We start from the raw sequence: 12,433 nt of genomic DNA, 5'->3' as shown, positions 1-12,433 counted from the left end.
GGAGGTGAAGGAGAAGAGGTGACATGGGAGAGAAGTAGAAGAGAAATAAAGATGGTGGTAAGAGAGGAGGAGACAAGATGATGGGGTAGAGAGAGGGAAAGAGTAAAGAATGAGGTGAAAGGATGTGAAGAAGAGTCAGGGCTCCCACTCTTTTCTTGAAATCATTTTCCAGGACATTTTCAGCCGCTACAGTCTGACAGATATGTGATCACATCATACACTAATACATCCTCCGTCCCATTCATGATTTGGAGAGTTGTTCTTTTTGACAGTTGTACCTTATTTTGTACATGATTGTGTCAGAGAAGTCTGATTTAAAGACGTGCAAAATTGACCTGATCTGCAGTGTGACGATTTTATCATGAGTATATTCTATTAGTTCAGAATCCTAACCAATCAAATTATTAAGGGATGTAAACAAACTTCTGGTGCTACCAATTAAATTATTGAGAACCTACTTGCACTATTTTTAGATTACTGACATTCCCCGGTTGCCGTTTTTGACATCTTGGAGTATTTCATTTAATTTTATTTCAATGCAATTCTCTTACATTCTCGCTTGTCAACAGGAAGCAGCGTGTACTTTTGAACCAATGAGAAGTGTTTAGGGGCGGTACACGGCCGCAAAATGTCGTCCAGATAGAGACAGAGCGAGCAGGCTGATTGAAAAGTAACGCATTCTACTCACTTTTTCCCTGTTGCGTCGCTGTATGTCAGGGTGGGGTGTGTGGCTCTAATTTATCTATGAAATCATCTCTTACATGCTTAGAAATTACGACAAATTTATCATAGAACAACGCAAACATGCGGTCCAATACTGGAAACACTCATCAACTCAAAGTCTCTAGTTTTCTCACTATGGGCACTTCTTTCGAAAAGAAATCCTTAGTGGGGTCAAATAGAGCTCTGGTAACTGATGTCACAGTGTGATAATTGGTCAACCATTTTTCAGGTTTTCCAGGATACATGCAAACCCTAAAAAAGGGAATGAGAGTGGAGAAACTGTAGAAAGATGCTCAGGGGGGAATGAAGGAGAAGAGGTGACATGGGAGAGAGGGAGAAGAGAAGAAATATAAAGATGGTGGTAAGAGAGGAGGAGCAGAGAGACATGATGATGGGGTAGAGAGAGGGAAAGAGTAAAGGATGAGGTGAAAGGATGTGAGGATGAGCCAAGTTTTAACAAAGGCAGGGAAAGCAACAAGAAGGAAATGGATAAAGAAATGAAGGAAGAGCAAAGAAGATGGAGACTTCAAAAGAAAGGAAGAGGATTAAAGAAGTGAAAAGAGGAGGAAAGTCTGGTGGGATAAACAGGCAGGAAGTCATCCAGAGCGCTGGGAGCAGACGGGGACTGGTGGCCGCGTCCAATGACTCATTCTCTTTAGATGAGTCATGAATGACTAATTCACTTCAAACATTTTGCTCCATATTTGCATAGATGACTCTGAATCAGCTCACAGGCAACAAATCGCAGCGCCTCCCGCATCTGCATAACGCTGCCGCCGCCGCCGGGGGGAAAACAACACCGGCGGTGTCATTCTGATTTTTCTACTTTTCTACTTTCTGTGCGAGCTGAGGAGTTGAATCGAGGCCCTGAAAAGCATCCGTCTGGTGTGTGTATGTGTGTGTGTGGAGACGTAGAGGGTTTCCACAGAGCTGGATGTAATGAGACTTAATAAGACTTCACCTGTACTTTACCTTATTTTCTTTAAGGTCAGGCCTTTTAAAACTCACATAGCATTTAATCTCTCACTGGGCTGCTTCTCCTGTCGCTCTGCACCGTGTGTATCAGGTTGGACCGGGAGGATTTCATTTACCAAACGCTTTATATTCACTGTCAGATACAGAGCATTTAATTCTGCATCTTTATTGTTTTACATTATTCATTTTTCGTATTTTTCCTCTCCTTCTTATATTCACTGTTTAATCACGCAGTTGATTGCTTCTTTTTCCTACATATTTTTGTTACCATTTAATTGTTTCTTATTTTTTTGCCTTTGTAACAGATTTGGTCTTTGATTATGTTCTTCATGGGTGAGGTTTTCATATAAGCCCCTTCAGATTTCATACTTTTCCTTCGCACATCCCAGTCATAATAATTGTTTATATTACGGTATTTTAAAGAGACCCCGAGGAGTTTGGTTTGGTTATAAAAGAGTCTCATATTAATATGGATGAATCTACAAATTACCTCTTACCTCTTGTCAGGCCATCATTGTAAATAAGAACATGTTCTTAATTGATTTCGCCTGGTTAAATAAAGGTTAAATAAAAATAAAAAAATACCTACACCTGTTAATATATCGTTTTTGTCTTTATAGTTATTTTGATATTATTATTTATTTAGTCGGCTCGCCCAGCATTTCCTAGTTTTGGTTTCCCGGACGCTGCCCAGCAGGTCATGGGAATAACGCCACCGGATCGTTTATGGTCGGAACTACGATGGTATCTGATTGTGTTCGTGCTCCGACTTTCGTTTTTGATTCATGAAAACATTCTTGGCAAATGCTTAGGCTTTCGTCCATCTTACGCCAGTCCAAGAATTTCACCGTGCACATGGATGGAGGCTCACGGGAAATGTAGTGTGAAAAGACTTCGCTTTCCGAAACTCATCGTAATCCCTTTAAATGATATGTTAAATTAAAAGAATACTTAGTAAAGTCAAATGATGTAAATTTCGATATCACCTTTGTTGAAAAGCGCGAGACGTTTCTACAATGCGGGTGTGAAGGATAAACGCTGAGGTAACAAAAAAGAAAAAAAAACATGTTAAGGTGTTGCTGACTGACATATGCACACAGACAGATGATGCACATGGACTTGTAACACACACACACACACCTGGTTCACACTCGAGGATCTATTCTGAGCATCTGTGAAACACATGATTAGCTCTTAGCTGTAGGTGGCTGAGGTTCTGATACATGGCGGTCTGAGCTTTCACCTTAAAACTCCCGTTGTAGGGGCCACGAGGTGCACGGCTTCCATTCATGTAGAAACACACACACAATGACAACACAACACGGCCACTGATGCACATTAACATGCCGATGCTGTTCAGAGTATTCAAGTAAACACGTTTCGGACCGAAGCAGCTCGTATCTCGAAGGTTTCTCCCCCAATTATTAAAAAGATGAGAGTGTCCCACTTTGTGTAACCTGCTGCGCACGAGACGAAGGCTGGTGTCGGTGGCTCAGTGTGACAGTAACGGGTCACAGTTTACTTCAATACCAAAAAAGCCTGTGATGTGGCATCAGTGGAGGGAAAAGCAGCAGGCTGGTATTTATCAGCTCCACTCTGTGATGCTGTTTTAACCCAGAGGAAACCGAGGAGACCAAAGATCTGAGAGGTTGGTTGGTGAGTCCAGCTCTAAGCCGCCTGTTCAGATGTAGCCTTTAGGTCATGATACTGCCCATCGCGGCCTGTGGATGGACACTGGACGCCGTGGCCTTGTTCTGTGTTGTTTGGGAGCAGGTGTACTTTTACATAAATACGCTGCCTCATGAAGTTTTACAACATGTAAATTAGTTACGGCTGTTTGTTTTTGTGTGGGGGTGGCATTTACTGCTGGTTTTTGTTTATTAGCTCCCCGCTGCTGCCTGCATAACACATCTCACTGTCCTGAGGTGTCCTCTGTTTACACGAGGAGGAGGACAAGGTTTGAACTCTGACCTCTCCTGCCATGAACTGTCCGAATCCGGGTGGAAAGGTCAAGGTGGCGATGACCAGCGTCACTACGGCGGGAAACACCAGCCGACTGGGAGGGAACACAGAGGAAAGGAAAGTAAACAAACATCGGTAATTAACTAAAATTATTCATTATTCACTAATTAAACCTGCGTGTTGCAATTATTAACAAAACAACTGGGCTGCAAGGAGTGAAAATCTGGACAAATATTGGATCTTAAACAGGAAATTTAATTTTAGCAATTCAGATTTTGTGTCATTTCCATGTAATTCAACCCCTTAACCTTTAAACATCAAAGCAAATATTCACATTATCTGTGCAGCTGACGCACAGAGACTCACTGCTTGATCAAGAAGCGGGTCATAGCGTTGGGTCGTCTCATGAACAGCACCACCTGTCTGTTGAGGTAGACGAAGAACGCCCCCAGGAAGCCACAGGAAATCCTGCACAGACAAACACACTTCACGTTGGACAACTTGAGTCATATGATTGGGTTGTTTAAGGTGAGATTGACAGGTAAGATCAGCAGCAAGCATCAGGGAATGTTACTTACTGAACGATCACACTCTTTTTTTTATTTTACACTGAATTCAGTTACACATTTAAAGCTACTGTAGGACCAGGTTTGGTAAATGAAGGAGTCTCCTGTCAGTGTCTCTGTGTCTCCTCTGAGGTCAATAACAAACTAGTAAATTGGACTCTCCATGTATTAAATGCTACATTTGCATAAAGCCTGACTTATTAACCTCCACATATTGCTGTAGGACATTGATTGGTCACACACACACATACACACAGTCAATGTGTCTGTTGGCTCACCCAATGATGGCAAACGCCGGCAGCTCCTGCAGGTCAAAGGGGAAATCCATTCGAAAGTTTGTCCTGAACAGAGCAGTGATGGTGACTGAAAGATGAAGAGAAGGCGAGGAGGTGAAATTCACACGCTTCAGTTTGGTTCGGTTTAAGATCCACATTAGCTTTTGCAAAGCAGCAGCTATTCTTCCTGGGGTCTTTCATTTTCATAAGTGGCAATACAAACCAACTATAAATGACACATTCTTGACACATAAAAAACAAAAACACATACAAAAGGTACATACTTAATACAAACAAATACACACAAAACACCCAAGACGCCACCAAACATAAAAGTTACAAGCTCCTACACTGAATCATTACAAAACATTTACTGTGTTTCCTGTCACACATAGATGCCATGAGCCAAAACTGAAACCAAATATTTACGACAGACCATTTTACAAATGAGTTGAATAATAATCTTTCAATTTAGTTTTAAAACCGACCATATTTCTTTGTTGTGTAGATTAGATTTATTTATTTTGTCCTTTTCAGGAAAATTGTTTCCACCTTCCATACAGCCTCGAGAGTATAAACGTGACATCAAAAAGGACCACAGGAGTGTACCCTCAGCTATGAGAGGCCGTTTAGGAAATAATTCACATTTGCTCTCACATGTTGCATCATACTCTCTTACAAACACTAGTATAGTCACGCACACATACTATCATACTCTCTCACATACACTACTATAGTCACGCACACTTACTACTATAGTTACACACACACACTTACTATCATACTCTCTCACAAACACTACTATAGTCACACACACTTACTATCATACTCTCTCACATACACTACTATAGTCACACACACTTACTACTATAGTTACACACACTTACTATCATACTCTCTTACATACACTACTATAGTCACACACACTTACTATCATACTCTCTCACAAACACTACTATAGTCACACACACTTACTACTATAGTCACACACACTTACTATCATACTCTCTCACACATACTATTATACTCTCTTACACACACTATTATACTCTCCTACACACACCATACTCATACACACACACACACTATGTGAGAGAGTTTAGTGGTGTGTGTGCATGAGTATACTGGTGTGTGTGAAAGAGTATAGTAGTGTGTGTGAGAGAGTTTGATTGAAACGGAAGTGAGTTTAAATTTCCAGTTTCTGATTGGTTCTTTGCAACACCGCCGGAACTAGGAAGTAAATTCAGTTACGTGTTTTTTGTTGTTTTTTTACGTCCATTCGATTGTTTTCCACCGTATAAAAATGTAGCCTAATCATATCTACAATATTCACAGAATTGAGGGATGAAGCAGTTATTATCCCCATTATGTTGGAGTGTATTAGTGATCAGACGTGACCGAAACATGGTGTTGTGATTCAGCCGCCTGCTCAGGGCCCATCACCGCCTGACGGCGGGGGACGAGCCCGGCTTGGTTCACTGGTCTCGGGAGACAGCTGCCTGCTACCGGAGGCTCCGCTGCGGCGGAGATCCGACGACGCACACGGGGCGGCTGGGTTTTGCTGCTCTCCGCCGTCCTGGTGCACCACAGTTATCAAGACTGAGACCCGCATCAGCCGAAGCAGACGTGCTGTGACACGACACAGTGTTTCCCGAGACCCAGACCTCCGTAGTGGCCAGAGCAGATAACTGGCTATGGCGAGTGGCGTAACCGACTGACGGCGGAGAAAGAGCTGAGACTCGGTCGCCCAGCTTGCTCCGCTGGTCTCGGGACTGTGCCGCGCTCTGGCCACTACGGAGGTCTGGGTCTCGGGAAACACTGTGTCGTGTCACAGCACGTCTGCTTCGGCTGATGCGGGTCTCAGTCTTGATAACTGTGGTGCACCAGGACGGCGGAGAGCAGCAAAACCCAGCCGCCCCGTGTGCGTCGTCGGATCTCCGCCGCAGCGGAGCCTCCGGTAGCAGGCAGCTGTCTCCCGAGACCAGTGAACCAAGCCGGGCTCGTCCCCCGCCGTCAGGCGGTGATGGGCCCTGAGCAGGCGGCTGAATCACAACACCATGTTTCGGTCACGTCTGATCACTAATACACTCCAACATAATGGGGATAATAACTGCTTCATCCCTCAATTCTGTGAATATTGTAGATATGATTAGGCTACATTTTTATACGGTGGAAAACAATCGAATGGACGTAAAAAAACAACAAAAAAAAAGTAACTGAATTTACTTCCTAGTTCCGGCGGTGTTGCAAAGAACCAATCAGAAACTGGAAATTTAAACTCACTTCCGTTTCAATCAAACTCTCTCACACACACTACTATACTCTTTCACGCACACCAGTATACTCATGCACACACACCACTAAACTCTCTCACATAGTGTGTGTGTGTGTATGAGTATAGTGTGTGTAAGAGAGTATAATAGTGTGTGTAAGAGAGTATAGTAGTGTGTGTAAGAGAGTATAATAGTATGTGTGAGAGAGTATGATAGTAAGTGTGTGTGACTATAGTAGTGTATGTGAGAGAGTATGATAGTAAGTGTGTGTGACTATAGTAGTAAGTGTGTGTGACTATAGTAGTGTTTGTGAGAGAGTATGATAGTAAGTGTGTGTGACTATAGTAGTAAGTGTGTGTGACTATAGTAGTAAGTGTGTGTGACTATAGTAGTGTTTGTGAGAGAGTATGATAGTAAGTGTGTGTGACTATAGTACCTAGTGTATGTGAGAGAGTATGATAGTAAGTGTGTGTGACTATAGTAGTGTATGTGAGAGAGTATGATAGTAAGTGTGTGTAACTATAGTAGTAAGTGTGTGTGACTATAGTAGTGTATGTGAGAGAGTATGATAGTAAGTGTGTGTGACTATAGTAGTGTTTGTGAGAGAGTATGCTAGTAAGTGTGTGTGTGTGTGTAACTATAGTAGTAAGTGTGCGTGACTATAGTAGTGTATGTGAGAGAGTATGATAGTATGTGTGCGTGACTATACTAGTGTTTGTAAGAGAGTATGATGCAACATGTGAGAGCAAATGTGAATTATTTCCTAAACGGCCTCTCATACTCAGCCATACATGTGCATACCTGTACATTCCCACATTTATACACCCACAAAGAAATCCCCACACCTTACCTAGTTTCCCCACATTTACATATGTATGCGTTCCCCATGATTACATTCTTTTCATTTTCTTATTCTGTTCTGTTATGGCATATGGGATGAAGCTTTTGTTGAATTTTATTTCCTTCCAAGCCAGCGTTCTGTACCGTTGGTCAGGGGGAAGGAGTGTGAAGTGGGAGTTGAGTGGGTGACTGGGTTGAGTGGGTTGGTGGCTGTGCTGTTGAGGTCTAACATAATTAGGAAGGGCTTTCCACTCCTTCATAGCTCAGGTAACAGTGATCAGACCGTATGGGGCGCGTCTTTTAAACATCTTTAAAAAACAGGGTTCAGTCTAACAATAAACATGTGATTTATGTTTTACAGAACCAGATAACGAGGTGTGAACACAACTTCTGTGTGTGTCAGGTCTCTGTTTGTGTTGCAGCCACATGGGACACAGTGACACGGTGAAATCAGAATATATTTCTTGGTTTGTCTATGGATTCATGGGGGAGTTTGATTGGACACCTCAGTAACCTCAGTCAGGTTGTGTTGCTACACGGTGGAGGAGGACACCATCTAGTGGAACATGCATGACATGTCCACAGAACATATACAGCTCATCAAATCAGTGTCACTGAAAATATAACACAACGGTCTTGGTGCATTGACCGTTGTGACGTCACAAACACTTTCCCTCTCGTCCGTACCTGCGTCTTTGTTGAACACCGATAACACTCTGAATATGAAGGCGCTGAACGTCGCAGCAAAGTATCCTCTCCAGTAGTTCCTCACAGCAAAGTAGGTGGAAGTTACCTCGATACTGAAGAGCACACCTGGTGGACAGAGACAAGACAACCCAGTCACACTTCATGTAGATTTCTACGTGTCGTTTGAATGCACGCAGCCTGTATCCAGGAGCTGAGCCTTAAAACCAGTCGTCAGGACTTCTTGTTACTTTGTGAGGTCACAACAAAGCCCTGTGATACTGTATATAATAATGACTTAATGCACAGACATGACTATCTTACATGCACTGCAGGGTAGGGTAGGGCTGGGCGATTATGGCAAAAATCATAATCATGATTATTTTGGTCAATATTGAAATCACAATTATTTACACATTTATGTATGTACAGTATATGTATATGTTTTATGAAGCAGCAACAACAGGTCAGAGAAGCCAACAATGACTCAGTACATTTGCTTTTGTGAATTAACTGACACGTGGGTAGAAAGACAAACGATCTTCATTTGTGGAGGATGTTGTGGGTGGTGTTGTTGTTGTTGTTGTTGTTGTAGTTGTGCGGCCACTTCGAGGAGGCGAGCAGAGTTTCTTTTTTTTGCCCATTCATTGGGCCTGAGCGGTGGTCGACCAAACGGCGCTGCTCTCCCTCTGCCGGCCATCACCACATGAGTGGACTGATTCACAGCATTGACTGAGTGAGTGCAGGCTTATGGGGGTGGAACGACGCATGTGTGTGTCCTTCAGAATAAAACACCAATAGTCTAGGAAAATGACAAAATAATCTTTTTTTTTCGATTATATAAGTTTAATGATCTTATGGATCCAAAATCAAAATCGTAATCAACATTTGATTAATGGCCCAGCCCTACTCCAGGGGGAGATGAAAAGGTAAAGGCAGCGTACCTCCAAGTGGAGTACCGAAGCAGCAGCCCACTCCCACAGCACAGCCCACTGTTAGGATGTCTGTATAACAGTATGGATTCTACTGATCCAGACAGGATGAGGAGGAACGTTTGAGACAATAAAAACAAAACAAAAAAAACAATATATAAATGAGGAATGTCTCATCTACTGTATTGATTGATTTATTTATTATTTCAAAACCTCTTATTGAAAAGTGAATATGAATGAAAAATGGTTCCTGACATCAACTTACCTGATAAACTCCTGAAAAGAAGGACATGAACCTGCTGAGAACGGCAGCACAGATACTGGCAATGTGAACAAATGGGCCCTGAGTGGACGAGGACAACACAACACAACACAACAGGGGAGTGAAACTGATCATGTTATCAAGCACCAGACACACTGTTATGTACAAGACACTTTTAATTAATCTACAGTGTTTAAAAGCCTTTTGTTCACCCACCTCTTTGCCTACAGGCATGCCGCTTCCCAGTGCTGCAGTCAGACCGATGACTTTAGCAACAAACGCCTTGAGAGTCAAATATTCCTTCAACACCACTCCTCTCAGGATGGTCTTCAACTCTGGGATACCAGAACCTGGGAAAGAGGGTGACACATGGTTTGTTTAGAGCTGGAAAAGGGGGGAAATTATATATTTAAATTACAGAAATATACTAGTAAAATGTTTTTTTTTTATTATGTTTTTCACTACTGGCTGTGAAACAAATTGCCCCTAGGGCATAATAAAGATTCTTGAACTTGAACTTGAAAGTTCATTGTTGAATATGCAGTGGATTACACTTGATTACACTTGAGTCATCACTGTGAAAACTAGAGACGACAGGAGGACAGAGAAGCATGAGGAGGGCGGGGGTACAGACCGATAGCTTGAGGAGAAACCAGGTGACAGAAGAGGGAGGAGAAGAGGATGAAGATCAGGGGATATGAGACCCAGGCCAGGTACTGCAGGGGGATGTTCCCCCTCAGCTCCCCATGAATCCATTTATAGGCTGAAGAAGGATGAATGGGAGGAAGGAGCGGGACAAGAGAGGTGAAAGTGTCGAGTAAAGTGAACAGAAAGAAAGTTACACCGTCCACACGAATACCGATTTTATGAATCTAAATAAGTATTTTATTGTTTCAGCGTTTCGTCCAGACGGAAACAGCGTTTTCAGTGGATTTCTGGAAACGATGCCGTGTTTACGGAGATTTTTTTCAAAATGAACAAGAAAAAGATGGTTTTGGGTGACGCTCCGTTTTCGTGTGGACGAGGCCTGAGAGAGGGAGGAAGGGAGGGAGAAAAACTTTCCAAACATGTGATCAGAGCGTGGTGGGACGTGTGATCTTACCTTGCAGGCTCTTAGCGCTGGCGTAGTCCATCGTCCAGCTGACCAGCGCCATGGTGATGCCCAGCAGGACCAGGAAGATCCAGTCCTCTCCCAGCCGGGTCACGAGGAACCGCTGCACCCGCGCTATGCAGTCTGACACAAACCACAGACGCTCACACACACAGGACAAACACAGCCTCTGTCTGGTGACTCTACGTTTCCTCTGGGCTGCTCACCTCGACACTTGGAGTAGGAGCGCCTCTTCTTCGAGGACGACATGAGGTCAGGGTCGGCTGTTTGGTCGTCGCCGGCTTCGGCCTCGGCCTCGGCCTCCATGTTGGACGGGCCCCTGCTCCGCTGCCTGCCGTGGCGCCCGTGGAATCCATTTTGGCCTCGGCGGCCGTGTCCGTGCCGCGTCCTCGCATGGCAGCGGTGATCTTTGCCGTGTTTCTTGATCTGTCGTTCTGTCAGCAGGCGTGTGGCCTCCCGTCTGCCGGAGCCTCCTTGGTGCTCCTGGTACTCCCCATAGAGCTGCCAACCAACCAATCAATCAATCAATCAATCCATCCATCATTAAAACAGCTTTTTAATGTTTAAATACAGAAGTCAAGTCACCCTTATCGATCAGACGTGAACTAATACAGGTGGTTCCTCAGCAAGTGAGTGAGTGGAGTGTGACTCTCCTCTTGGCACGCTGGCAGAGAAGAGTCCATTTTAAAAATAGAGCGGACCACGTGTCGACCCAAACAGCTCTAATGGAAACGGAAACATGGGCTCTGCCTCCAGATTTATCACCTCCACACAGACCTCATGAAAACCGCCCGGGACATCTGGGGAAGAGATTGATCTCATCTCTCTCTCTCACTTACACAAACATCTCAGTAGGAGATCCCTCTTTCATCTGTTTGTCCTGTCTCCCTCTAACACAGGAGCTCTCAACACCTCAAACATCGGCTCTTTTGAATAAAGACATGGCAGCCACGCTTTGGGTTGCTGTTCAATAATATCAATAATTCAGTTAATATCACAATATTTACTGCCATTTCTGATGTTTTTTTAATAATATTTCATATTTTTCCCACAGTTTTTTTTAGCCTGTCCATGCTGATGATTTAACCACTTTGCTTACTGTAACTGGCATCTGTCCAATAAACCTCTGAACTGCATATTGTGATATTATTGTATATCTCTTGGGTTACACCCAAAATGTAATATCTTGATATTAAAGGGATAGTTCAACATTTTTGGCAAATTGGCCCATTGCCATAGTTTTAGGTGTAGGTTTGTTACCTTTAATTGTGGGTGCAAGCTATTTTTAGAACAGCGGAGCAGAGCCGTGAGCTGCTCAGAGCTACGCTACGGAGGCTCATGGGATTTCTTGGTTTCCCTCATCAAATTCATCAAATACACAATCCAACAACTCCCATTAGCCTCCGCAATGTAGCTCTGAGCAGCTCGTGGCTCTGCTCCACCATTCTAAAAATAGCTTGCACCCACAATTAAAGGTAATGAACCTCCTCATAAGATTATAGGGATTATAGGGATTATGGCAATGGGCCAATTTGCCAAAATGTTGAACTATCCCTTTAACACATTAGATTTTAGGTATCACTGTTTGATGTGTGTCATTTTCTGCTTCACTAAAAACAAGAAATTCTATTCTAGTAATTAAAGGAGGACTAACCTTCACAAATCACTTTTGTTCTTTTTTGTCTCTTTTTAAGTAAACAGTAACCGTGTGAGTGCACTAGCTTAACCTTTTTTTTTTACATGCAATTAGCCTACATGCAGATTCCTTTTAGTTCAAAATCCCTCCTCCAGAGGTCACCAAAGTCTTATATCCACTAAAAATATATGGAT

At 43.2% G+C, this 12,433-nt stretch overlaps 1 protein-coding gene across 2 annotated transcripts in view; it reads right to left on the bottom strand.

The window, feature by feature from the left end:
• The window catches only part of LOC146978119 (chloride channel protein 1-like), a 69,834-nt gene that overhangs the window by 39,579 nt on the left and 17,822 nt on the right, over positions 1-12,433 (bottom strand). For both annotated transcript variants that reach the window (XM_085790839.1, XM_085790838.1), the window contains exons 2-11: positions 10,810-11,104; positions 10,595-10,726; positions 10,127-10,255; positions 9,709-9,842; positions 9,496-9,573; positions 9,243-9,321; positions 8,302-8,427; positions 4,505-4,589; positions 4,027-4,128; positions 3,670-3,754 (exon numbers count right to left, since the gene is read on the bottom strand). In XM_085790839.1, the coding sequence (XP_085646965.1) occupies positions 3,670-3,754; positions 4,027-4,128; positions 4,505-4,589; positions 8,302-8,427; positions 9,243-9,321; positions 9,496-9,573; positions 9,709-9,842; positions 10,127-10,255; positions 10,595-10,726; positions 10,810-10,909 (1,050 nt within the window). In that variant the 5' untranslated portion in view covers positions 10,910-11,104. The remainder of the gene's footprint in view (positions 1-3,669; positions 3,755-4,026; positions 4,129-4,504; positions 4,590-8,301; positions 8,428-9,242; positions 9,322-9,495; positions 9,574-9,708; positions 9,843-10,126; positions 10,256-10,594; positions 10,727-10,809; positions 11,105-12,433) is intronic.

Source organism: Trachurus japonicus, chromosome 11 (assembly GCF_045865225.1).
Source record: "Trachurus japonicus isolate A0001 chromosome 11, Traja_1.0".
NCBI classification, from domain to species: domain Eukaryota; kingdom Metazoa; phylum Chordata; class Actinopteri; order Carangiformes; family Carangidae; genus Trachurus; species Trachurus japonicus.
The sequence above is the reverse complement of the archived record's forward strand: the minus strand, read 5'-3'. Positions and strand labels throughout refer to the sequence as shown.